Source organism: Somniosus microcephalus, chromosome 14 (genome assembly GCF_052327205.1).
Source record: "Somniosus microcephalus isolate GS21.2 chromosome 14, FLI_Smic_1.0, whole genome shotgun sequence".
Taxonomy (NCBI): Eukaryota; Metazoa; Chordata; class Chondrichthyes; order Squaliformes; family Somniosidae; genus Somniosus; species Somniosus microcephalus.
In genome coordinates this window covers 133,658,091-133,685,291 of record NC_141000.1, presented here as the reverse complement: position 1 = coordinate 133,685,291, position 27,201 = coordinate 133,658,091, and the positions used below count along the sequence as shown (strand labels likewise).

Below are 27,201 nucleotides of genomic sequence, written 5' to 3'. Positions count from 1 at the left end.
CAGTACTGAGGGAGCGCCGCACTGTCGGAGGGGCAGTACTGAGGGAGCGCTGCACTGTCGGAGGGGCAGTACTGAGGGAGTGCAGCACTGTCGGAGGGGCAGTACTGAGGGAGTGCAGCACTGTCGGAGGGGCAGCACTGAGGGAGCGCCGCACTGTCGGAGGGGCAGTACTGAGGGAGCGCCGCACTGTCGGAGGGGCAGTACTGAGGGAGCGCCGCACTGTCGGAGGGGCAGTACTGAGGGAGCGCCGCACTGTCGGAGGGGCAGTACTGAGGGAGTGCAGCACTGTCGGAGGGGCAGCACTGAGGGAGTGCAGCACTGTCGGAGGGGCAGTACTGAGGGAGCGCCGCACTGTCGGAGGGGCAGCACTGAGGGAGCGCTGCACTGTCGAAGGTGCTGTCTTTCAGATGAGACATTAAACCAAGGCTCCGTCTGCCCTCTCAGGTGGATGTAAAAGATCCCACGGCACAATTTGAAGAAGAGCAGAGGAGTTCTCTCAGTGTCCCTCAATATTTATCCCTCAACCAAAATCACTAAACAAAATTACTTGATTATTTATCTGATTGCTGTTTGTTGGACCTTGCTGTGTGCAAATCGGCTGCTGTGGGATTTTGGGAGATGACAACAACAAGTTGCATTTAATAGCGCTCCTCGCATGCAGGAAGACATCAGAGCATTGTACAACAGTAGTGTCACTCAGCCAGACTAAGTTTCTCACACTGGCATCTCAGACTCCTTGTCCGACATCGGGTCATGGATGAGCTACAACTTTCTCCAGCTCAATATTGGGAGGACTGAAGCCAATATTTCCAGCCCCCACCATGAACACTACCCGCAACCCCTCACCCCCAGCTATCCACACAGTCAAACCGAACCAAATAATACATACAAATGGGGTTGCGCTGGGTGTGGGGTTGGGGTGTGGGGTTGGGCTGGGTTTGGGGGTTGGGGATGGGTTGCTCTGGGATGGGGATGGGGTTGGGTTTGGGGTGGGGATGGGGGTGAGGTTGGGCTGGGTTTGGGGATGGGTTGGGGTTGGGGATGGGGTTAGGGTGGGGATGGGGATGGGGTTGGGGAATGGGTTGGGGTGGGGGATGGGTTGCTCTGGGATGGGGATGGGTTGGGGATGAGGTTGGGCTGGGTTTGGGGATGGGGCTGGGCTTGGGGATGGGTTGGGGATGGGGTGAGGTTGGGCTGGGTTTGGGGATGGGTTGGGGTTGGGGATGGGGTTAGGGTGGGGATGGGGATGGGGTTGGGGAATGGGTTGGGGTGGGGGATGGGTTGCTCTGGGATGGGGATGGGTTGGGGATGAGGTTGGGCTGGGTTTGGGGATGGGGCTGGGCTTGGGGATGGGTTGGGGATGGGGTTAGGGTGGGGATGGGGGTGAGGTTGTGCTGGGTTTGGGGATGGGTTGGGGTTGGGGATGGGGTTAGGGTGGGGATGGGGGTGGGGCGGGGTTGCTCTGGGATGGGGTTGGGTTTGGGGTGGGGATGGGGGTGAGGTTGGGCTGGGTTTGGGGATGGGGCTGGGTTTGGGGTTGGGTTTGGGGATGGGGTTGGGTTTGGGGATGGGGTTAGGGTGGGGATGGGGGTGAGGTTGGGCTGGGTTTGGGGATGGGGATGGGGCTGGTTTCGGGGTTGGGTTTGGGGATGGGGTTAGGGTGGGGATGGGGGCGGGGTTGCTCTGGGATGGGAATGGGGTTGGGTTTGGGGTGGGGTTTGGGGATGGGGTTAGGGTGGGGATGGGGTGAGGTTGTGCTGGGTTTAATAATAATAATTAATAATTCAACTTTATTGTCATTGTACAATGCACAAGTACATGAACAACAAAATGTGATCTTGCAAGCTCCCATGAGTCCAGTACAAATAACATTAACATTAATGTTAATGTTATTTGTTAATTGCGGGTGAGGTTGGGCTGGGCTTGGGGTTGGGGATGGGGTTAGGGTGGGGTTGGGGATGGGGTTAGGGTGGGGATGGGGTGAGGTTGGGCTGGGTTTGGGGGTGGGGATGGGGTGAGGTTGGGCTGGGTTTGGGGATGGGGTTAGGGTGGGGATGGGGGTGAGGTTGGGTTGGGGATGGGCTGGGTTTGGGGATGGGGGTGAGGTGGGGTTGGGGATGGGGTTAGGGTGGGGATGGGGTGAGGTTGGGTTGGGTTTGGGGATGGGTTGGGGTTGGGGATGGGGTTAGGGTGGGGATGGGGGTGAGGCTGGGTTTGGGGATGGGGGTGAGGTTGGGCTGGGTTTGGGGATGGGGTGAGGTTGGGGATGGGGTTAGGGTGGGGATGGGGTGAGGTTGGGGATGGGGTTAGGGTGGGGATGGGGTGAGGTTGGGGATGGGGTTAGGGTGGGGATGGGGGTGAGGCTGGGTTTGGGGATGGGGGTGAGGTTGGGCTGGGTTTGGGGATGGGGTGAGGTTGGGGATGGGGTTAGGGTGGGGATGGGGTGAGGTTGGGGATGGGGTTAGGGTGGGGATGGGGTGAGGTTGGGGATGGGGTTAGGGTGGGGATGGGGTGAGGTTGGGGTTGGGGATGCGGTTAGGGTGGGGATGGGGGTGAGGCTGGGTTTGGGGATGGGCTGGGTTTGGGGATGGGGGTGAGGTTGGGCTGGGTTTGGGGTGGGGTGGGGATGGGATGGGGCGGGGTTGCTCGGGGGGTGGGTTTCTCTAAATCTTGTTGCCGATGTTGGGCTGGTGACAGGCCCCGCCCCCTCCAGGGTGATTGACACCTGTAGCAATGACACATGCACGCTTTGAAATAAAGTGAGAGTCAACGCGTCAGAAATGGGGCGGGGTTAGATGTTGCCATGGTTTCAGTACACAGCAACGGCCGCGCTGGAGAGAGTGAGTGAGAGAGAGTGTGGTCCGAGTGGGGCCGGGGTCTGAGGTCCGAGTGGGGCCGGGGTCTGAGGTCCGAGTGGGGCCGGGGTCTGAGGTCCGAGTGGGGCCGGGGTCTGAGGTCCGAGTGGGGCCGGGGTCTGAGGTCCGAGTGGGGCCGGGGTCTGAGCTGCGGACAGCAGGATGTCGATGACGGAGTCGGAGGAGTTTGAGGAGGAGCAGGGCCCTTATTTGGGGGTGAGTCTGTTCAGCGCGGATTCTGCACTCACCGGGGTGGCTCTCACCCCCAGACTGGGCCAAGGCCCCTCACAATGGCCGGCATTAGAAAAACCCCGGGCTGGGGAACCCCCCGACCCTGGCACTGACCCCCCCCCCCTCCCCAGATGCACAGTAACATTAGAAACATAGAAGATAGGAGCAGGAGTAGGCCATTCGGCCCCTCGAGCCTGTTCCGCCATTTAAGGAGATCATGGCTGATCATCCAAATTCAGTACCCGGTCCCTGCCTTCTCCCCATATCCCTTGATCCCTTTAGCCTTAAGAAATATATCCAACTCTTTCTTGAATATACTTAATGAACTGGCCTCCACCGCCCTCTGTGGCAGAGAATTCCACAGGTTCACCACTCTCTGGGTGAAGAAATTCCTCCTCATTTCAGTCCTAAATGGCTTACCCCTTATCCTTAGACTATGACCCCGGTTCTGGACTCCCCCGCCATCGGGAACATCCTTCCTGCATCTAGTCTGTCTAGTCCTGTTAGAATTTTATAAGTTTCAATGAGATCCCCTCTCATTCTTCTAAACTCCAGTGAGTATAAGCCCAATCGACCCAATCTCTCCTCATACATCATTCCTGCCATCCCAGGTATCAGCCTGGTGAATTTTCGCTGCACTCTCTCCATGGCAAGAACATCCTTCCTCAGATAAGGCGACCAAAACTGCACACAATACTCAAGGTGTAGTCTCACCAAGGCCCTGTACAACTGCAGCAAGACATCCTTGCTCCTGTACTCAAATCCTCTCGCTATGAAGGCCAACATACCATTTGCCTTCTTAACCGCCTGCTGCACCTGCATGCTTACCTTCAGCGACTGGTGCACAAGGACACCCAGGTCTAGTTGCACTTCCCCTTCTCCCAATCTATTGCCATTCAGATAATAATCTGCCTTCTTGTTTTTGACACCAAAGTGGATAACCTCGCATTTATCCACATTATACTGCATCTGCCATGCATCTGCCCAATCACCCAACCTGGCCAAATCATACTGGAGTTTCTCGGCATCCTCCTCACAGCACACACGCCCACCCAGCTTTGTGTCGTCTGCAAACTTGGAAATATTACATCTAGTTCCCTCGTCTAGATCATTTACATATATTGTGAATAGCTGGGGTCCTAGGACCGATCCCTGCGGTACCCCACTAGTCACTGCCTGCCACTCGGAAAAAGACCCGTTTATTCCAACTCTTTGCTTCCTGTCTGCCAACCAGTTCTCTATCCAAGTCAGTACCTTGCCCCCAATCCCATGTGCCTTAACTTTACACGCTAATCTCTTATGCGGGACCTTATCGAAAGCCTTCTGAAAGTCCAAATACACCACATCCACTGGTTCTCCCTTATCTATTCTACCAGTTACATCATCAAAAAATTCCAGTAGATTAGTCAAGCACGATTTACCTTTTGTAAATCCATGTTGACTTTGTCCGATCCTGTCACTGTTTTCCAAGTGCTCTGCTATAACATCTTTTATAATGGACTCTAGCATTTTCCCCTCTACCGATGTCAGGCTTACCGGTCTATAATTCCCCGTATTCTCTCTGTCACCGTTTTTGAATAGTGGGGTAACATTAGCTACCCTCCAATCCATGGGTACTGTTCCAGAGTCTATCAGACTTTGGAAGATGACCAGCAATGCATCTACTATTTCTAGGGCCACTTCCTTAAGTACCCTAGGATGTAGATTATCAGGCCCTGGAGATTTATCGGCCTTCAATCCCATCAATTTCCCTAACACCATTTCACTACAAATACTGATTTCTTTCAGTTCCTCCCTTTCATTAGACCCTATGTTCCCCGACATCTCTGGGAGGTTATTTGTGTCCTCCTTTGTCAAGACAGAACCAAAGTATGTATTTAATTGGTCTGCCATTTCTTTGTTCCCCATTATAAATTCCCCTGATTCTGACTGCAAGGGACCTACGCTTGACTTCACCAATCTTTTTCTCTTCACATATCTATAGAAGCTTTTACAGTCAGTTTTTATGTTCCTTGCAAGCTTACTCTCATATTCTATTTTCCCCCTCTTAATTAATCCCTTTGTCCTCCTTTGCTGAATCATAAACTGCTCCCAACCACCGCCCCCCTCCCCCTGCCCCGAGGCAGGACGGGGTCCATGGATGGGGACCAAGCCCAGTTTTGGGGTAGTTTGTTGAAGCTTTGTGGGGAAGCAGCTTTCTGAATTTCGGGAGGGAGGCAAAGTGCTGGCCCAAATGCTAAATTCCAGCATTGTGTCTGTTTCACTCACCTTATGCAGCGGAGGCTACATCACCTTCCCCTTCTCCCAGGCTTTGCAGCAGAGGGAGCCCCTCTTTTGTGTTTGGGCCTCCGTTATCCCAGGGTTTATGTCTCCCTTTGTACCAGGGGCTGCATCTCCCTGTGTCCAGGTTCCTAACCTGCTTTTCCAATTGGTCCTTTTGCCAGGAATATGAAGGGGAGCGGAATGCGGAAAACGAGAGACATGGACAGGGGAAAGCCATACTGCCGAACGGTGACACATACGAAGGTACCTATGAGCACGGCAAGCGAAATGGAATGGTAAGAAATTCACTCTCACCAGCGTTAAACTGGGCAATGTACAAAACCAAGTGCTGTGACATTCACAGACAGGATGATTGAAAGAGCTGATAGTCATCACTGTGCTTCATAACCCTTTCGAGCATCGGAATTGATCTGTGTAATGAAATCCTACAATTCCAACTCCATGCATAATTGATACACATAGAAACTTAGAACATAGGAGCAGGAGTAGGCCATTCGGCCCCTCGAGCCTGCTCCGCCATTTAATGTGATCATGGCTGATCATCCAAATTCAGTACCCTGTCCCTGCCTTCTCCCCATATCCCTTGATCCCTTTAGCCTTAAGAAATATATCTAACTCCTTCTTGAATATATTTAATGAATTGGCCTCAACTGCCTTCTGTGGTAGAGAATTCCACAGGTTCACCACTTTCTGGGTGAAGAAATTCCTCCTAATTTCTGTCCTAAATGGCCTACCCCTTATCCTTGGACTGTGACCCCTGGTTCTGGACTCTCCGACCATCAGGAACATCCTTCCTGCATCTAGTCTGTCTAGTCCTGTTAGAATTTTATAAGTTTCAATGAGATCCCCTCTCATTCTTCTAAACTCCAGTGAGTACAAGCCCAATCGACCCAATCTCTCCTCATACGTCATTCCTGCCATCCCGGGTATCAGTCTGGTGAATCTTCGCTGCACTCCCTCCATGGCAAGAACATCCTTCCTCAGATAAGGCGCCCGCGCCACCCCACCCCACCCCGCCTCGCCCTGACTCCCCCCGCCTCGCCCTGACTCCCCCCCGTCTCGCCCTGACACCCCCCGTCTCGCCCTGACACCCCCCGTCTCGCCCTGACACCCCCCGTCTCGCCCTGACACCCCCCGTCTCGCCCTGACACCCCCCGTCTCGCCCTGACTCCCCCCGTCTCGCCCTGACACCCCCCGTCTCGCCCTGACACCCCCGTCTCGCCCTGACACCCCCCGTCTCGCCCTGACTCCCCCCCGTCTCGCCCTGACTCCCCCCCGTCTCGCCCTGACTACCCCCCGTCTCACCCTGACTCCCGCCCCGTCTCACCCTGACTCCCGCCCCGTCTCGCCCTGACTCCCCCCCCGTCTCGCCCTGACTCCCCCCCGTCTCGCCCTGACTCCCCCCGTCTCGCCCTGACTGCCCCCCCGTCTCTCCGACTCCCCCCCGTCTTGCCCTGACTCCCCCCCGTCTCGCCCTGACTCCCCCCCCGTCTCGCCCTGACTCCCCCCCCCGTCTCGCCCTGACTTCCCCCCCCCGTCTCGCCCTGACTCCCCCCCGTCTCGCCCTGACTCCCCCCCCCGTCTCGCCCTGACTCCCCCCCCGTCTCGCCCTGACTCCCCCCCCGTCTCGCCCTGACTCCCCCCCCCCCGTCTCGCCCTGACTCCCCCCCCCGTCTCGCCCTGACTCCCCCCCCCCCGTCTCGCCCTGACTCCCCCCCCGTCTCGCCCTGACTCCCCCCCCGTCTCGCCCTGACTCCCCCCCCCGTCTCGCCCTGACTCCCCCCCCGTCTCGCCCTGACTCCCCCCCCGTCTCGCCCTGACTCCCCCGACTCCCCCCCCGTCTCGCCCTGACTCCCCCCCGTCTCGCCCTGACTCCCCCCCGTCTCGCCCTGACTCCCCCCCGTCTCGCGCTGACTCCCCCCCTGTCTCGCGCTGACTCCCCCCCGTCTCGCACTGACTCCCCCCCCGTCTCGCCCTGACTCCCCCCCCGTCTCGCCCTGACTCCCCCCCCGTCTCGCCCTGACTCCCCCCCCGTCTCGCCCTGACTCCCCCCCCCGTCTCGCCCTGACTCCCCCCCGTCTCGCCCTGACTCCCCCCCCCCGTCTCGCCCTGACTCCCCCCCCGTCTCGCCCTGACTCCCCCCCACCATCTCGCCCTGACTCCCCCCCGTCTCGCCCTGACTCCCCCCCGTCTCGCCCTAACTCCCCCCCAATCTCGCCCTGACTCCCCCCCCGTCTCGCCCTGACTCCCCCCCCGTCTCGCCCTGACTCCCCCCCCGTCTCGCCCTGACTCCCCCCCCGTCTCGCCCTGACTCCCCCCCCGTCTCGCCCTGACTCCCCCCCCCGTCTCGCCCTGACTCCCCCCCGTCTCGCCCTGACTCCCCCCCCGTCTCGCCCTGACTCCCCCCCCGTCTCGCCCTGACTCCCCCCCGTCTCGCGCTGACTCCCCCCCCGTCTCGCGCTGACTCCCCCCCGTCTCGCGCTGACTCCCCCCCCGTCTCGCGCTGACTCCCCCCCGTCTCGCCCTGACTCCCCCCCCGTCTCGCCCTGACTCTCCCCCGTCTCGCCCTAACTCCCCCCCAATCTCGCCCTGACTCCCCCCCCATCTCGCCCTGACTCCCCCCCCCCATCTCGCCGTGACTCCCCCCCGCCCCGTCTCGCCCTGACTCCCCCTGCCGCCTCCCCCTGACTCCCCCCCTCGCCCCAAGCCTCCCCCTGAGTCCCCCAGCCTTGCCCTAATTGGGATTTGGTAGAACTATCGGGGGAGCGTGGGGTTTAGTAGAACTATCTTAATTTTAAATTTAATTTGAAAAACGGATATCAAATTAGAATGTGGAAAGACATTCTGTCTGCCTCTGTATGTTCTGTGTGTGTGCGCCTCTCAGTCTCACAGATGTTAAAAATTAGAATATCTGTCTCAGGTGTAAGCCATTTGAACATTTAACTTTTCTGCCAACAAAGTACAGGTGAGATCATTGGTTGGCTTCAGAATTCAACTGCTGTATTTAGCTGAAAATTAAACTAACATTCGAATGAAGAAAGATAATGGGGGAGAAATTTGGTATCCCCCGTTTTGGGCGCTAACTTTTAAAAGTTGAAAAAATTAGCGCCAGGCGATAACGTTTCTCAACTTTTTAAAAATTCGGGGTTTGTGCTAAATCCTTCCTGGAGTGCCAGAGGCAGGAGGCGGGGTGGTAGGTGAGCAGCTGTACACTGGGCCGTGCAGCGCTGCCGCATTGGAAGACTCCTCCCCTCCTTTAAAGGGAAGGGCCATCGCCGCAGGCTCTGCAAGGGGAAACCTTACCTGGTCCCCGACGGCAGCCGCGATCCGGCCCGATCAGCCCAATGCACTGCAGCAGAGTACCGGGCTGATCGATCGCTGGTGAAGACAAAGGGAAAAAAAAGAAAGAGCATTTCAGAATTTTTTTAACTTACCTTGGCCACCTCGCCTTTAAGTATCGCCCCCTAAGGTGTCCGGCCTCCCGATGAACGCCTCCTGCAGCTGCCGGTGTTTCGCCCGGCGATGCAGCAGGGGGCAGAACTGAAGTTTGGTCCGGGGCGTGACAGGGGCGATGTGCACAGAGATAACTTCACGATCTCCGGGCGAAGGAGATCAGGGCGCAAGCCATCCCGCCATTGCAAACCTCCTGCCAAATATAGCGGGAGTCGATCTTCTCGTCGCGCCCGGTCGGTAAATGCTTAGCGCCCCGTTATCACTCCCCCTGAGGCGATAACGGGAAGCACTAAGGGGGCCAATTTCTCGGCTGATCTCTTTCTCCCCTTCACTTTGTCCCTAATATGTGTGCCTCTCTCTCCCTGAGCTTAATATACTTTCTGAAGTTTATAGAGCACAAAACAAAAGCTACAATAGGTATGTAATCGCATCTCTGTTTAAAAGAATGCTCAAAATAAACTTTAACTGATTAACTCTAGCTTTCCTTCAAATAAGTTTGAAGATTGCTGAGCAGAAACTGCTTGCAGTTGAAGGAAAATAATTAGATACTCGGTACATGATCAAACTGTACAACGAAAATTCAGCACAGACAGTCACAGCTCAATGCAACATACGAAACCCAGCCCAGGGCTGAGAGCATCGAGTAAAACTTTAGTGAGAGCATTAAAAGACACAAAAGACAATGAAATTTGTCCAATATAATCATGTTAGTGTGAAATATGTATATTAAAATTTGTTTAACCTCTTATTTTGGAAATATTTAGAAATATCAGTACTGAGAAAAATTGGCAGATAAATAAATCTTAAAAAGCACTTTGATTGATTTATTGGGAGATGAGAATACAACACCTCCCAGTGGCCAGCTTATCCAAATAGCGGGTGATGAATTCACATTCTAAATGTGGACACAATTTATACTCGGAAAAGTTGGCTCAAAAGTGCAACGGAAAGACTGAGAGCAAGAAGTAAGGTTTTGTAGACAGCAAGTACTTGCAGGCTTAAGATTTAAAATTTTTTAAATATTTTGTCCCAGGATTGGGGGCTGGTGTGATGGCCAAGGTATGGTACTGAGCCAGACTGAACCAGAAGGTCGCAGGTTCAGTTCCTGGTCTTTGCTGAGTGAGCTAATCCCAGCAGGGCCACTACAATTAGCCTGAGCCCCCTGGGTTAGGAAGAGGAACATCAGTCAGGAATCTGCTCTGGTTCTGGAATGTGCACATGTGCAGATGTTAGGTGGGCTCTAATGTCCTCCACTGTCCAAGTTCACTATCGAGGCTCAGGCGTGAAGAGTGATCTCTTGGGTGAGGTACTGGTGGGCACCCAATGCCCACAGAAACACGTGCCAGCTCCTTCAGGAGAATGGGGGAGCTCGAGGGGGAAAAAGTCCTGAGGAATATGATCTGTTGTGCTTGCCTTATCACTCGCGAGATGTTGGATAAGACCCCTCACACACTCAGTGTATAGCCCCCCTGTCAGCAGCTGTAACTGTGCCAATCACCTTTCCATCACTTCCTTTTATCACTATGATTTATGTTGCAGGGAACGTACAGGTTGATGATTCTTGGAGATTGTACAAAGAATCAAAGGGAGGAATGTGGAAATGTGAATAAAATGGACGATGAATTGGCTTACAAAAATGGCTTCACACAAGGAAAGTCTAGATTAGATTAAAGAGCAGCCCCAGCTTTGCAAAGTGCAAAGCTAGCAGAAAAGAGAGACACCTGCCCCAGCCTGCGGCCAAGTGTTAACGAGCAATAAAGGTCACTGAAAGGGCTTAACTGCTAGCTAGAAGATGATTGACTAGCTATTGTGCGGTGCCCAATCACGATCCGGTACTTCAGGAAGGCATATGCAGCAGTGAGACAAGTCAGGACTTGCCCGCCAGACTGAAGACCAGATCATGGCCAAACTGAAAGGGTTTAAGTGATCCCCATTGGAGAACGCTTGTTGCCAGGGAAGTGATGTAATGACCCTTGTCCCACTGTATAAAAGGGGCTTCCCTACCGGTATTCGCGCTTAGCCAGAAGACGTGTGGATCATCAAGAGAGTCAGACACCTCCCGGGGACGTAAATGCTGGCAACACGTGCCTAACCCGGTGTGACTCTCGGGACACGAATGTACTGTAAAAGACCTCAATATACTGTGTGACCACTGCGAACAGTTGGAAGTAATAAAATGTTGTTTTAACTCTCCGAACCCTCGAGCCTGAAATCATTCTTCGTACTACGGAACTCAAGACGAGGACCAGGAAAACCCGGTTCTAACAGTGGGCTCTAATGTCCTCCACTGTCCAAATTCACTATCGAGGCTCAGGCATGAAGAGTGATATCTTGGGTGAGGTACTGGTGGGCACCCAATGCCCACAGAAACACGTGCCAGCTCCTTCAGGAGAATGGGGGAGCTCGAGGGGGAAAAAGTCCTGAGGAATATGATCTGTTGTGCTTGCCTTATCACTCGCGAGATGTTGGATAAGACCCCTCACACACTCAGCGTATAGCCCCCCTGTCAGCAGCTGTAACTGTGCCAATCACCTTTCCATCACTTCCTTTTATCACTATGATTTATGTTGCAGGGAACGTACAGGTTTAAGAATGGAGCGCGTTATGTGGGAGAGTATGTGCAGAACAAGAAGCAAGGCCAGGGAGTCTTCTATTACCCGGATGGCTCTAAGTATGAAGGTAATCTGTCACCTCCTAATTCTGCGTTATTATACAGTGAGGAATAAAGGGAGCCTGCTTAAACCATCACAGCACAAAATACAGCAGGACTCAATCTGTGGTGCGTTTTACTGGCCCAAGCAGCTTATTTTGATTGAAGTGCTGAGTCTGTACCTGACACCTTGTGTAAATCACCCGTGTATTCCGACCTGTACTGATAGCAGAGATTTAGACCTCAGCCAATCAAATAAATACTTTCTTTCTGTCTACAAACTCTGATGGTGAGAAACAGAATTCACGTGGGGTTATTTACAGTGTTGGCATTGTCAGAGCTGTTTGCACCGGAATGTAACCATGGCACTGGAAAACCAAGGGGTCAGTCACACAGTGACAGGGCCGCACTATCGAGGGGTCGGTCAGTCACACAGTGACAGGGCCGCACTATCGAGGGGTCAGTCACACGGTGACAGGGCCGCACTATCGAGGGATCAGTCACACAGTGACAGGGTCGCATTATCGAGGGGTCGGTCAGTCACACAGTGACAGGGCCGCACTATCGAGGGGTCAGTCACACAGTGACAGGGCCGCACTATCGAGGGGTCAGTCACACAGTGACAGGGTCACACTATCGAGGGGTCGGTCAGTTACACAGTGACAGGGCCGCATTATCGAGCGGTCAGTCACACAGTGACAGGGCCGCACTATCGAGGGGTCAGTCACACAGTGACAGGGTCGCACTATCGAGGGGTCGGTCAGTCACACAGTGACAGGGCCACACTATCGAGGGGTCAGTCAGTCACACAGTGATGGGGCAGCACTATCGAGGGGTCAGTCACACAGTGACAGGGCCGCACTATCGCGGGGTCAGTCACACAGTGACAGGGTCGCACTATCGAGGGGTCGGTCAGTCACACAGTGACAGGGCCACACTATCGAGGGGTCAGTCACACAGTGACAGGGCCGCACTATCGAGGGGTCAGTCACACAGTGACAGGGCTGCACTATCGAGGGGTCAGTCAGTCAGTCACACAGTGACAGGGCCGCGCTATCGAGGGGTCAGTCAGTCACACAGTGACGGGGCAGCACTATCGAGGGGTCAGTCACACAGTGACAGGGCCGCACTATCGCGGGGTCAGTCACACAGTGACAGGGCCGCATTATCGAGGGGTCAGTCACACAGTGACAGAGCCGCACTATCGAGGGGTCAGTCACACAGTGACAGGGCCGCACTATCGAGGGGTCAGTCAGTCACACAGTGACAGGGCCACACTATCGAGGGGTCAGTCACACAGTGACAGGGCCGCACTATCGAGGGGTCGGTCACACAGTGACAGGGCCGCACTATCGAGGGGTCAGTCACACAGTGACAGGGCCGCACTATCGAGGGGTCAGTCACACAGTGACAGGGCCGCACTATCGAGGGGTCAGTCAGTCACACAGTGACAGGGCCACACTATCGAGGGGTCAGTCACACAGTGACAGGGCCGCACTATCGAGGGGTCAGTCACACAGTGACAGGGCCGCACTATCGAGGGGTCAGTCAGTCACACAGTGACAGCGCCGCACAGATTTTTTTTCTTTCGTGCTAATCACCTCCTGCTTAATCACTCACACTATTCTCTGATGATGCAGGAAGCTGGGCGCATGATCAACGGCATGGAGAAGGAATTTACTTTTATCCAAATGGTGATACGTACAGCGGAGAATGGCTCGCTCACCAAAGGTACAGCCAAAGCCATATCTGACATGCAACAGTGGCAGACCGCTCACTCTGTGGGTGTTTACAGTTGGGGAAAGAACTTGACTCATTTGCCCATTTGTGTGCGGATGTGATTGAGAGGTGGGAGAGGCAGGATGACATCACCAGTCAGAATCCCCACCAACTGCACCTGTGTTGTCCCCGCTGTTATGCACAGCTGCATGAAGTAGATGTACTTGCCTGTCAGGAGTGAGGCTGTTTTCCCTCCTGCACAATACGATCAATTACAATTGGGAAAATGGCAAATTCAATGCTAGGCCCTTCACAGGAGCGTTATCAAACAAAACATGACAGTCAGCTTACAGAGGAGAAAAGGTAGCAGGTGGGCTCGGGCGTGCAAGCTCATTCTTTTTCATTTAATCTTCTCTTCACCCTGTGACCAAAGCTACTGATCCCTGCTGGGCTGTGGATTGCACAGGAACTGGTTGCCCTCGACTATTCCAATCAATGGTGATTGTAAAGATGGGATGACAGACTATGAGTTTACATCATGAGAGCCATCCCAGGGAAGCCCAAGCCTGTTCTCAGCCGCAGTGCAGCAGGAATCACTGGATAGTGATGAGGAGCACGAACCCTCTCAGCTCAGGGGATGCTGAGGCCACTCCTGGCAGTCAGCACAGATTGGAGACTGAGCCTGGGATCTTGCTGCTGTAAAAGGGGCCATTCCTTGCTGGGTAATCTCCCTGAGCCACTATGGCAGCTGCTTTGGAGTGTTTATAAAATTAAAATAAAATTGATAAAATTCTCAGTGGTGCAGTTGACAAGATTCCCCGTCCTTCTCCAACAAGGCTGAGTCAGGAGGACCTTCGACCTGTCTCTATTGTCTCAATGTGCCTTGGTTCTCCCTCAATGTATTCATTGTTTTCCTTCACTAGGCACGGTCAGGGAATCTACGTGTATGCCTTTACAGGCTCCAGGTATGTGGGAACCTGGCTTCATGGAAAACAGGTCGAGGCCGGAGAGCTCATTCACTTGAACCACCGATACCAGGGCAATTTCCTTAATAACAATGTAAGTACAGAGTTCCACCACCTCTCGCCGCAGTGTCTCACCTCACCACACACCACAGTCCCTGGAGCCTTTTTTTATTCGCTCACAAGGTCAGCATTTATTGCCCCTCCCTAATTGCCCTTGAGAAGGTGGTGGTGAGCCGCCTTGTTGAACCGCTGCAGTCCGTGTGGTGTTCTTTGTAACAGTTTGGTACAACTGAGTGGCTTGTTGTAGGTCTAGCAGTTGTGGCGACACGCCACCACTGGACATAATCCGCTCACGGCGGCACAGACAGTCTAAGCAGAAGCCCCCAGCCGGGGGCCCTTTCCTCCAGCAACTTGTTTCCCGCAGGGACAGGCTGCCGGGAGCACTTCCTGTCTGGGAAGTATTTAAGTGGATGTGCGGGCTTTTCTAGTTCCTGTTTGCCATGTGGTCAGAATAAAGCAGTTGTGTTTTCAATAGCTCTGTCTCGACTCCCACGTTTGCCGCGGTATCTCAACACAGTCACATATAGGCCAGACCAGCAGATTTCCTTCCCTAAAGGACATTAGTGAACCAGATGGATTTTTACAACAATTAGATAGTTTCATGATCATCATTACTGACATTAGCTTTTTATTTCAGATTTATTTAATTAACTGAATTATAAATTCTCAGTTGTTGTGGTGGGATTTGAACTCATGTCTCACAGATCTTTAGTCCAGGCCTCTGTATTACTAGTCCAGTAACATCACCACTATACTACCATACCCACTTCACCCTTTCTTACCTGGTTAGTCATCAGGCTGCAGTACCTGGAGCCCATGTGCTTCCTCGCCTGGTTACAGACATAGGGCTGTGTTGGGTAGAAACCATATACTGACCTGCCTGGACAAAGGGACAAATTGGAGAGTGAGGATCCAGGGTTTGGACCGTGCCCCCAGCCAGAGGCCAGTTACACAGCAGCACAGGTAGGGGCCTGGGAGCAGGTGGGGGACCCCGGGACCTCCGGGATCCAAGAATGGGGAGGGAAGCAATACTGTGACAGCATAATGATGTTCAAAAGCATCTGTATCAATGTGTTACTCATTGTGGGACTGTCAGAGCACTGAATCAATTGTTGTAGGGGTTGAAGGTAGTTACTCAGATTGGGAAGTGGTGTTCCACAGGGATCGGTGCTGGGACCACTGTTTACATAAACAATTTGGACTAGGGAATCAGAAGTACAATTTCAAAATTTGTGGATGACACTAAGTTGGGAGGTATAGTTACTACAGAGAAGGACTGTGACAAAATACAGGTAGACATTAATAAACTTGCAGAATGGGCGTATAATTGGCAAATAAACTTCAATATAGACAAGTGTGAGGTAGTACATTTTGATAGGCAAAATAAAGAGGCCACATACTTAAATGGGGTTGAGGAACAGAGGAATCTAGATACACAAATCACTTACAGTAGTGACACAGGTTAACAAGGGCATAAAAAATGCAAGCCAAGCACTCGGGTTTATTTCAAGAAGGAAAGAATTGAAAAGCAGGGAAGTTATGTTCAACTTGTATCGAACATTGGTTGGACCACACTTGGAGTACTTGTCTCCATATTATGAAAAGGATATAGAGGCACTGGAGAAGGTGCAAAGAACATTTACTAGAATAATACCAGAACTGAGAGGTGATACTTATCAGGAAAGTTTGAACAGGCTGGGTCTATTTTCTCTAGAAAAAAAGATTGAGGGGTGATCTGATAAAGGTCTTTAAAATTATGAGAGAGTTTGATAGGGTAGACGTAGAGAAGGGGGTAGAAATTCGGTATCGCCTGGTGTGGGGTGCAATTATCGGTCGGGCGCAAAGTTTAGCGCCTGGCGCTAATTATCGCCTCCGACTGCAAACTTGGCTTTCATCGCCCCTGGAGGTGATTGGAGCGCTAAATCAGGCACTACACACCTGTCTTAAGGCGCAAAGGCCGAGGAGCGAGGCGCTACCTCAGTGCGGGCGCAGCGCAGGAGATGTCAGTCAGCAATGGAACACAGACACACTGGCGCCGGACAGTTCTTAAAGGGGAGGGTCGATCTTGCTCTCCAGCCACACCCTGCTCATTGCAGCCTTGAATCTCGGCCTGGAGAGACCTGTGCCTACATTTTCCAGCCAAGGACTATGGAGAGGGTGAGAGAACGAGCTCAGGGCTTCAGCAAGTGGGCCTTGGAGGCTCTGGTTGGTGCGGTGGAGCACAGAAGATCTATACTCTACCCTGAGAGTGGCAGGAGGCCTTTGCCGCACGACTACAGAAGAGTGTGGAGGGAGGTGGCTCAGCACGTCTCCTCCAGGAGCATGGTGCCCAGGACCCACACTCAATGTCGCAAAAAGTTCAACGACCTCACTCGGATTGTCAGGGTGAGTGGCTTTTTTTCAATACCTCTCCATCCCTCCATTTCAACCTCACTCTATGGCCAGAGGGTCTTAAAACCCCAATGCCCAACACTCATCCAACTCGATGGCCCTCTCATAAAACACACATGCACATTCCACACTTTGCATACAGTAAGGGCTATTCAACTATGGGAGGCACATCAGGCAAGACCATGGCTGTGTATTTACTCAGACACCGTCCTTTTTCTTGCAGGCCAAGCTATCTCATAACAGGAGACAGCAGCAACGGACGGGTTGAGGGCGGCCTCAGCTGCAACCCCTCAGCGATCTTGAGGCGCGCGTCCACAGGACTGTGGCAATCCAGGTGATCGGTCCCGTCGCCCCTAGAAAGGTCAACCCCGTTCGGGACAGCAATGGTAAGGTCATCAGCTTTCTCTCCTCTCTCATTCCACTTGTCCCTCACAACACCAGCCTTTGACACTTTCAATCCAACTTACTAAATCGCTCCACTCCTTCCTCCCTTACTTGCCCCCCTGTCCTTACGCAAAAGCCTCTCTTGTACCTCCCTACTTTCAGATGGTGATTCACCAGGTGAGGAGATGGGCCCTCAAGCTGCCAGTGGGAGCGAAGCCACAGGTGAGGAGGAAGAGGAAGCCGGAGCATCAGCGCCACCCTCTCCCGAAGAAGCCCATGTCCACACTGGGAACACGTCTTCCCTGGAGGGGAGCAGGGAGGAAGGGTCTGATGAGGGTGAAGCTCCAGGACCCAGAGGGCTGCAGCAACGCGATGTAGCTAGGGAAGCTCGGGGACATTCTCCCCGGAGGGAGAGTAGGCCAGTGAGTCCTGCTGCACTGGACGCAGAGGAGGAGCGGCTCATCGCTGAAATGAACACCCAGGCGGTGGACATGCACACTCAGCTCATGGGTGCAGTGGGAAGGATGCCGAAAGCATTGGTGCACTGGCAAGGAGTGTGGAGCACTACGCTGTAGCACAGGCGAATGCCACGCAAATGCTTAGTGCTGCAATTCAGTCACTGGCTGCCGTGATCCAATCTCAGACTGGTCTCATGCAGTCTCAGATTGAGGCCACGCAAGCACTGACTGCTGCCATTGTTGCTGGTTCGGCCACATTTCCCTGGGGCTCTCACGGTGCCGCAGCATGCCAGCAATCTGTGCTCCAGCAGATTGCTCCGGATGCTGAAGTGCTGTCCCGTGGGAGTGCCAGTGCGTCGGTCGAGCAGGGAGGTGCTGTCCTCTCTCAAGATGACAGCATTCCTGCTGCCACCACTGTCACTTCCCCATTGCACTTGCCACCGCCTGCAACACAGCCAGCCCAGACTGCTGCCACCCATGCAGATTCGGTGCAGTCTGCAGCCGAGCCCTCCAGGCCCAGCGCTGGTTGAGGCCATCCTTCAAGGGCATCTGTAGTCTGAGATTCTGACAATCAGCAGCCTTCCACCAGCCTTGCTGCAGCCACTGGGGCCCCATTACGGAGGAGCAGTAGGGTGGGAAGGGGTGAAGTGCGCAAGGGAAGGAGATCACCCTCGAAGGGCAAAAAGTAGGAGGTGTGATGAAATGTTGGGAATTTTTTTATTGAAGGCCGAGGTTCGTGTTGAAACTTTTGTTTAGTGTTTTGGCCATTATCTCCAGGTTGTGAGAATCAGTTATGTTAATTAATGATAGTTTGTCATGAAGAAATGACACACGCAGAGTTTGTAAAATAAAAAAGGTTTTGTATTCAAAATGTACATGTTTGGCCTTTGGAATCATTGCTGCCTTGGCCGGTTTGGGGGCTGCGGGTTGCTTTCCATCATGTTGTTCTCCGTGCCAGAAGCCATTTCCTGAGTAGGGGCCGAGCAGCGGCTTGTTATCAGTCATTGATGGACGGCCTTTGCAGTTTCAACATTGTGGGCCTCTCTCCCACCTTGGTGCTGCTGCTGATCATCCTCCGCCTCTTCCTCCGCCTCTTCCTCCTCCTCTTCCTCTTCCTCCTCCTCCGATGGTGCTCCAAGGCTTGGTGGCATTGGCTGGGTCCTGAGGATTGCCAGGTTATGAAGAATGCAGCACACAACTATGAAGAGGGAGACTCACTCAGGCGAGTACTGCAGGGCTCCTCCTGAGTGGTCCAGACAGCGGAACCATTGCTTGAGCATGCCATTCATCTGCTCAATGATGTTCCTGGTGGCGAGATGGCTCTCATTGTACCGCAGCTCAGCAGGGGTGTTGGGGTTATGGAGCAGTGTCATCAGTCAGGTGCAGCGTGGATAACCCTTGTCTCCGAGGAGCCAACCACTTGGCTGATGCGGTGCCTGGAAAAGGTCTGGCACACCAGTCTGGCGCAGGATGAAAGCATCGTGGCTGCTGCCAGGATAGCGGGCATCGACAGCGAGTATCAGCTATTTGTGATCACAGACCAACTGGACGTTTAAGGAGTGGAACCCCTTGCGGTTTCGGAAAACCTCTGCATTCTCCTGCGTGTCCGCAATGCCACATGCGTGCAGTCAATGGCGCCCTGCACCATGGGGAAGCCCGCTATCCTCGCAAAGCCCAATGCGCGTTCATGCTGTTTGGCCCGGGTCATCGGGAAAGAGATATACTGGCATCTCCTTTTTTAGAGGGCATTTGTGACCTGACGGATACAGCAATGGACCGCGAACTGGGAGATATTAGCGATGTCCCTAGTAGCTGCTTGAAAGGAGCCGGTGGCATAAAAATTTCGAGCCACTGTGACCTTCACTGCCACCGACAGAGACGTCCTGGTCCTCGGTTGAGGCTGCAGATCTGGCTGCAGCAGGTGGCAGAGCTCAGTGACCACCTCCTTGCTGAAGCGCAGCCTTCACAAACACTGCTCCTCAGACAGATGAATGTAGGAGAATTGCTCCTGGAATACCCTGGGACGGTAAGGTCTCCTGTGCAGAGGCCTGTTGGCCCTCCTCCGTCTGGCCATGATTGCCACTCTCTGCATCTCTGATGCCTCTGATTCTGCAGGCGCAAGACGACGCCCTGAATCAGTGCAGCCCCCATAGTCTCTTGACAGTCGAAGTAATGAAGGTCAAATCCAAAAGTACCTGCAAAGTGATGCTCAGTAGCCAAAACTACTTCACACAGCATTGACTCGATGCAGAAGTGTCTCTCTCTCTCTCTCTCTCTCTCTCTCAGAATCTCTCTCTTTCTCTCGGAATGAGTGGTGCAAAATGTCTTCCACAAAAAAAGGCAGGAAGAGGGCGCCTTTAAATAGCACCCCCCAGCCCCTGACCAACTGGTTCCAGTCTCCCTGTCGTTGCTTGCGGCAGACGGAAAGGAGGGGGGCGCCACTCAATATCCGGTCTGGGGCACCACCGGGGCGCAGGAGATCGTGGCGGTAGACTTTTGCGCGCTGCAAAAACTCTAGTCAATTTCGCGAGCGGCGAAAACATCACCGCGCCCGGGCACTAGTTGCTTTGCACCCCATAAGCGCCTAATGGGAGGCGCAAAGCAACCGACTTTTTCCCCCAAGATGTTTCCAGTTGCGGGTGAGACCAGAACTAGGGGCCATAATTGTAAGATAGTTACTAATAAATCCAATAGGGAATTCAGGAGAAACTTCTTTACCCAGAGAGTGGTGAGAATGTGGAACTCGCTACCACAGGGAGTGGTTGAGGCGAATAGTATAGTTACATTTAAGGGGAGGCTGGATAAGCATATGAGGGAGAAAGGAATAGAAGGATATGCTTGTTAAATCCGTGAATCTTGATGTACGGTGTCCTTCAATAAATAGACAGAGACTGCAGAGGAACAATCAACAGGTGTTTACTGGATGAGGGTTACTCTAAAACTAACAGTACAGATCCCTACTCAGGGTTTATATACAGGTGTGGTCACTGCCGGTACTACAGTATACAGGAGCTGTAAAAAGTAGTTCTCCCCTTAAAGGTACATACACTACAATTCCTCCCCTTTTAGATTAACAGTACCATAACATTCATTTAACAATTAACACTTTTAACATGCAACATTAACTGAAAATAGTCCATTTATAAATTCAGTCTTTGGGGCGGCTTCCTGATCCTTTCTGGATAGCGCCTTTCCTGAGTGTCTTGCTCTTGGTGCGGAGGCGATTCTGGCCCCCTGTCGTCGGTTGGTTCGTCAGCTTCCGATGCTACTGTTTCTGGGGTAGATGCTACCTGTATGTCAGGTTCATCACCAGGTACGCGAGACATGGGGTTGACTCGTTCCTGTGACTCTAGGATCTGGTCGACATGGCGTCTCACAATGTTCTCCCCAACATCCACTGTGTACATTAGTGGCCCCTGCCGTGTGCATATCGTTCCTGGTTGCCATTTCTCTGTTCGGTAGTCGCGGGCCAAGACTGGTTGCCCTACATTGAAGCTCCTTGTTGGCTTCTCATTGATGTGCTGGAATTGCTTATTCTCAACATCTCTTCGAACATTTGGTCTGAGCAAATCCAGACAAGATCTCAACCTTCGGTTAAAGAACATCATGGCCGGGGTCTGGTTGGTGACTGCATGTGTCGCATTTCTGTAGGCTAACAGGAAATTGTCCACCTTATGCTGCAGTGGAATGTCGTCATCGCACATGGCCCTTACTGCCTTTTTATAAAGGTTTGTACGAACCTCTCAGCCAATCCATTTGTGGCTGGACGATACGGGGCGGATGTGTAATGCCTTACCCCATTCCTTTTCATAAATTTCCGAAACTCTTCGGACACAAACTGGTCCGTTATCAGAGCAAATCTGCTCTGGCAAGCCGTTCCTGGCAAATATGGTCTGTAGGACTGCAATCGTTTTCTCCGTGGTGGTGGAGGACATTTTGATCACCTCAGGCCATTTCGAGTGCACATCCACGGCTATTAAAAACATTGAGTCCATGAATGGACCAGCAAAATCAATATGCACCCGTTGCCATGGAGAGGAGGGCCACTCCCATGGGTGCAGGGGGGCATGTGGTGGTGCATTTTGGACCTTCTGGCATCCTGAGCAGCTCTTTGTCAGGTCCTCGATTTGCTGATCGATCCGCGGCCACCACACATAAGCCCTAGCAAGGCTTTTCATTTTCACCCCTCCCAGATGGCCTTCGTGAAGCTCATTGAGCATTCTCTCCCTTAACTTGGGTGGAATTACCACTCGGGATCCACACATCAAGGTCCCCTGGCATACTGACAGCTGTTCTCTTCTGGATGAGAATGCTGGCAACAGTGAGTCGCCATGTGTTGGCCATCCCTTCACCGTCAAGTCATATACCCGAGACAGTGTCGGGTCATTTCGGGTCTCCTTCTCTATATCCGTGTTAGTTACTGGCAAGCGTTAAATTATAGTCGAATAAAATATTTCGACAGGTTCCACTGCTGGTGCTTCCTCCGCAGTAGGCAGTGGCAGGCGTGATAGCCCATCAGCGTTTCCATGCTGTTTCGTGCCCTTACACTCTATTTCATATTGGTTCGCCCCTAGAAAAAGGGACCATCTTTGTAGCTGTTGCGCAGTCATCACCGGAGCGCCCTTCTTTGGATTAAAGATGGAGACAAGTGGTTGGTGGTCAGTCAGCAAGGTGAACTTCTGCCCGTGCAGATAGTGGTTGAACTTTTTCACTCCCCACACTAGGCTGAGGGCCTCCCTGTCAATCTGGGCGTAGTTACGCTCGGCTCTGGTTAGTGACCGAGACGCAAAGGCTACTGGCCTCTCCGAGCCATCCGGGAATTTGTGCGACAGCACCGCTCCAATACCATAGGGTGATGCATCACACGCCAACCGAATTGGTAGTGCTGGGTTGAAATGAGCCAACACCTCTTTTGATGTGATCAATTCTTTGCACTTCTGGAAAGCTCGTTTACATTCGTCATTCCACTTCCATGGTAACCCCGTTTGCAGTAGCGTGTTCAGTGGGTGTAGTACTGTGGACAAATTCGGCAAGAACTTATGGTAGTAGTTAACCAGCCCAAGGAACGACCTCAGTTGTGACATATTTTCCGGTGCTGGAGCCTTGACTACTGCCTCAATCTTTTCAGGGGACTTATGTAACCCCTCTTCATCAATAACGTGGCCACAATACGAGATCTGCTTCTGGAAAAACTCGCATTTGTGGCGATTAGCTCGTAGCCCATATTCCTTCAATCTAGTGAGCACCTGCTCCAGGTTGGCGAGGTGATCACTGTCATTTTTGCCCGTGACCAGGATGTCGTCCAAATAACACTGGGTCCCTGGAATCCCTTGCAGGACTTGATCCATTGCCCTTTGCCAAATAGCCGGAGCCGATGCTACCCCGAACACCAGCCGGTTGTATTGGTAGAGACCTTTGTGAGTGTTGATCGTGAGGTGCTGTTTCGAGGCTTCTTCTACCTCCATTTGCAGGTACGCCTGGGCCAGATCAATCTTAGTGAAGCGTTTTCCTCCAGATAGCGAGGCGAAAATATCTTCAATCCGCAGAAGCGGATATTGTACTGTGTGAAGGACTGGGTTCACTGTCACCTTAAAGTCCCCACAGATGCGAACCTTCTTTGGTTCCCCAGGCGTATTACTCAATGACCTCTTCATTACAGGAACGATGGGTGTAGCCCACTCGCTCCAGTCCACTTTGGACAGTACTCCAGAACGTTCCAAACCTTCCAGCTCTACTTCGACGGCTGGGCGGATCGCATAAGGCACCGGTCTGTCCTTAAAAATCTTTGGGCTTGCATTTTCCTCTATTTTGATCGTCGCTGTTATGCCTTTGTGTTCCGAGTCCCTCCTGGAACACTTCTTGTGCGTCAGTTAACATTTTTGACAGTCGTCCAGGTGTGACGTCGTCATCCTTTTTGGCATCTACAGTCAGTGCTTGTATGGAATGCCAATCTAGCTGTATCTTCCAGATCCATTCACGTCCTAGTAGTGGTGGTCCTCCATCTGGCAATACATATAGGTCCATTTTTGGTATTTCCTGGCCATTGTATATCACGTTCACCCTTATTTTTCCTTTGGGGTAGACTTTTTGCCCTGTGTACGTCTTCAAGACAATCTCTGTATCTCTCAAGGGTATATGTGAGAATAGCCGCTTGTAGTCCCTTCGGTTTATGACTGTTAGGGCTGATCCTGTGTCCAATTCCATTTTCACTTGGACTCCGTCTATCTTGAGCGTGACCCAGATAGTTTGGTGATCCTCCATTTTGATTACATTATGTAGTTTCAGACAACCCAGCTCCTTGCTTCCGGAGTCTGTATCACTTTTCTGATCGTCTGAACTATTCTCCGTCACCTTATGTACCTTTTTGTACTTCTCCTGTGGAAATTTCTTGCTGCTGGTTTTCTTTCCCGACCTGCAGACTCTTGCTATGTGTCCTACTTTTCCACACTGTCTGCACACTTGGTCCTTGAACCAACAATCCTTATGGTCGTGTGTTGTTCTGCCGCAGCGATAACACTTCACTGCTCCATATGACATTTCATTTGAGCCCTATTCTTGTGGTCTCCGTTGTATCTCGCAGCGCCCCGTGCGGCTGCTTCGTGTGATACTGCCATGCTGAAAGCCTTGTCCAGCGTAAGATCCTTTTCTGATAGAAGCCGTTTCTGGGTTCCTTCACTTTGAAGCCCACACACAAACTTGTCCCTTAAAGGATTGCTAGTCCCGTTCCAAACTGGCAGTGTTTCGATAGCTTGCGCAGTTCCGTTAAATACTCAGCATTACTTTCGTCTTTATGCTGGTTCCTTTTGTGAAACTTAAATCTTTCTGCAATCAGCAGCGGTGTGGGGTTTAAGTGGTCCTGTAGGATTGCCACTATGCTTTCAAAATCCTTTTCCACTGGCTTCTCTGGGGTTACTCGGTTTCGCAGTAAGCCATACGTTTTTGCACCCATGGAATTCAACAATACCAGTGCTTTCCTGGCATCTGGCACTTCATTCGCCTTGCAGTACACTTCTATGCGTTCTACATATGTCGCCCAATCTTCGACTTCATTGTCGAACGCTGTGACACTGCCACTCTTCGGCATCCCTGGGTGTGGTTAGACTGGCTAAAAATGGCATCTCCCGCGCTCTCCCTTCTTCTCCGCTGTGGCTCAAAATGGCGTCTCCCGCGCTCTCCCTTCTTCTCCGCTGCGGCTCAAAAATGGCGTCTCCCGCGCTCTCCCTTCTTCTCCGCTGCGGCTCAAAAATGGCGTCTCCCGCGCTCTCCCTTCTTCTCCGCTGCGGCTCAAATGGCGTCTCCCGCGCTTTCCTTTCTTCCCCCCCCCCCCGCGGACGCTGCTCAGTCCTTGAACGCCGGCCGCGCTCTGCACGTTTTCCTGCGCGCCTCTCTCGTTGACGCCGCTCAGTCTTCAACCCCGGCTGCGCCCTGTGCGCTTTACCCTCTCTCTTACCCCGTCAACGCTGCTCGGCCTTCCCCTGTGCCGTTGGTCGGCTCCAGCCGCCGCCGTCCAGGAAAGGTCTGCGCCGTACCTGCAGCCAGCCTGTCTCGCTGGAGTCTCCACCGGATGGTCGACGCCCGTGCCCCTGGAATCGGCCTTCTTCTGCAGAGTTGCAGGGAGGTTCGAATTGACTCGTCGCCAATGTTAAATCTGTGAATCTTGATGTATGGTGTCCTTCAATAAATAGACAGAGACTGCAGAGGAACAATCAGCAGGTGTTTACTGGATGAGGGTTACTCTAAAACTAACAGTACAGATCCCTACTCAGGGTTTATAGACAGGTGTGGTCACTGCCGGTACTACAGTATACAGGAGCTGTAAAAAGTAGTTCTCCCCTTAAAGGTACATACACTACAATGCTGATAGAGTGAGATGAAGTAGATTGGGAGGAGGCTCGTGTGGAGCAGAAACACTGGCTCGGAGCTGTTAGGCCAAATGGCCTGTTTCGGTGCTGTAAATTCTACGTAACTTTGTAATACTTTGTTGAGTTCACTAAGATATCTTTTGCTTCATTTCTGCAGCCTACAGGTCCAGGGAAATACGTTTTTGACTTTGGCTGTGAGCAGCACGGTGAATATCTTCAGATCGAACAGGTAAATCCCAGGGAGGACAGGTAGCTGACAGCATTCCATGGCAAAGCTAAGTAATTGCAGCTGGGACTCACCAGTGATATGCACAGTTGCCACTACATGTGGCCTTGGGTCAGTTAGTGTCTCGTGTTGTCCAGTGACGTGTTATGAAGAGGATCGGGAAATTAAACGAGTCCATGGTGTAAACACACAACTCCAAGTCAGGAGGCTGGCAGTGAGCGAGGGCGGGGACACCGGCAGTGAGGGCGGGGACACCGGCAGTGAGCAGGGCGGGGACACCGGCAGTGAGCAGGGCGGGGACACCGGCAGTGAGCAGGGCGGGGACACCGGCAGTGAGGGCGGGGACACCGGCAGTGAGCGATGGCGGGAACACCGGCAGTGAGGGCGGGGACACCGGCAGTGAGCAGGGCGGGGACACCGGCAGTGAGCGAGGGCGGGAACACCGGCAGTGAGCGAGGGCGGGGACACTGGCAGTGAGCGAGGGCGGGGACACTGGCAGTGAGCGAGGGCGGGGACACTGGCAGTGAGCGAGGGCGGGGACACTGGCAGTGAGCGAGGGCGGGGACACTGGCAGTGAGCGAGGGCGGGGACACCGGCAGCATTATGGTGAATTTTAATCAGGGTCACGTGGGGAATGTATCTTCGCTTAATGCAGCTTACCTGGTTGCCAGGTTTGTGATGAGAGCAGTAGGAGGAGTTTGAAGGGAGCAGCTTCCAGCTCGGCTACCTTGAGCCCACTCACCACAGGCCCTTTGATTTTGACCAAGGCCAGTGCAGCATGTGATTGGTTGCAGTGTTGCTCACTGTGTTTCTTGCATGTTGCATGAGTCACTGATACACGGGAGGGAGGGGTGATTGCGGTTGTTTAGAGCAAGCTGCAATGTCAAGGAGCTCCACACCAACAAGGCAGGTGTGCACTAATGTGGCTCACATTCCACCCTTCAACCTCCACCTCGGCTCTCTGTACTCTCTGCTCCTTCACTGCTGGCTGGATGAAAGCCCAGCAGAACCCTGCCCTCGCCCAATGTAAGCCCAGCAGAACCCTGCCCTCGCCCAATGTAAGCCCAGCAGAACCCTGCCCTCTCCCGATGAAAGCCCAGCAGAACCCTGCCCTCGCCCAATGAAAGCCCAGCAGAACCCTGCCCTCGCCCAATGGAAGCCCAGCAGAACCCTGCCCTCGCCCGATGTCCACATGTGCGATGTCCAGAAGTTGGTTTCTATTTGAATGCACTGGACCAGCTCTGGCCTTCCCTTGTGTGGGGAATCCTCAGGCCCAGATTGTTCACATTTCACCCGGCTGCTCCCGAAACCAGTCCCGCAGTGATATCTCTACGGGTACAAATAGGGAAGATCTCCAGCTTGATACCCAGTCTGTGTAGAGTTCACTAATCTCAGCCATGGCATGTTTAGTGCCCCAGGTCTAGGGAGGGAATGCCACCCAGGGATCCCATTTCTGCTTGTGCTCCAGTGACCACTGCTGGAAAGTATGTGTGTGAGCCTGAGTCAGAGGAACGGCGAGTTTGGCGTGTGGGTTGCAGGGTTGGAGGAGGTTACAGAGATCAGAAGGAGCAAAGCCATGAAGGGATTTAAGCACAAGTTTGAGAATTTTAAATTGGAGGGATTGGTGGACTGGGAGCCAACATAGGTCAGGAACGATAGGGTGA

General features: G+C 53.1%; 1 protein-coding gene across 1 annotated transcript in view; it reads left to right on the top strand.

Moving 5' to 3' along the window:
- Positions 1 to 2,817: 2,817 nt before the first annotated feature.
- rsph1 (radial spoke head component 1) overlaps positions 2,818 to 27,201 on the top strand; it is a 28,443-nt gene continuing 4,059 nt past the window's right edge. Inside the window, exons 1-6 of the mRNA XM_086007335.1 lie at positions 2,818 to 3,071; positions 5,531 to 5,644; positions 11,396 to 11,501; positions 13,113 to 13,203; positions 14,115 to 14,250; positions 25,469 to 25,540. Of these exons, the coding sequence (XP_085863461.1) occupies positions 3,018 to 3,071; positions 5,531 to 5,644; positions 11,396 to 11,501; positions 13,113 to 13,203; positions 14,115 to 14,250; positions 25,469 to 25,540 (573 nt within the window). The 5' untranslated portion in view covers positions 2,818 to 3,017. The remainder of the gene's footprint in view (positions 3,072 to 5,530; positions 5,645 to 11,395; positions 11,502 to 13,112; positions 13,204 to 14,114; positions 14,251 to 25,468; positions 25,541 to 27,201) is intronic.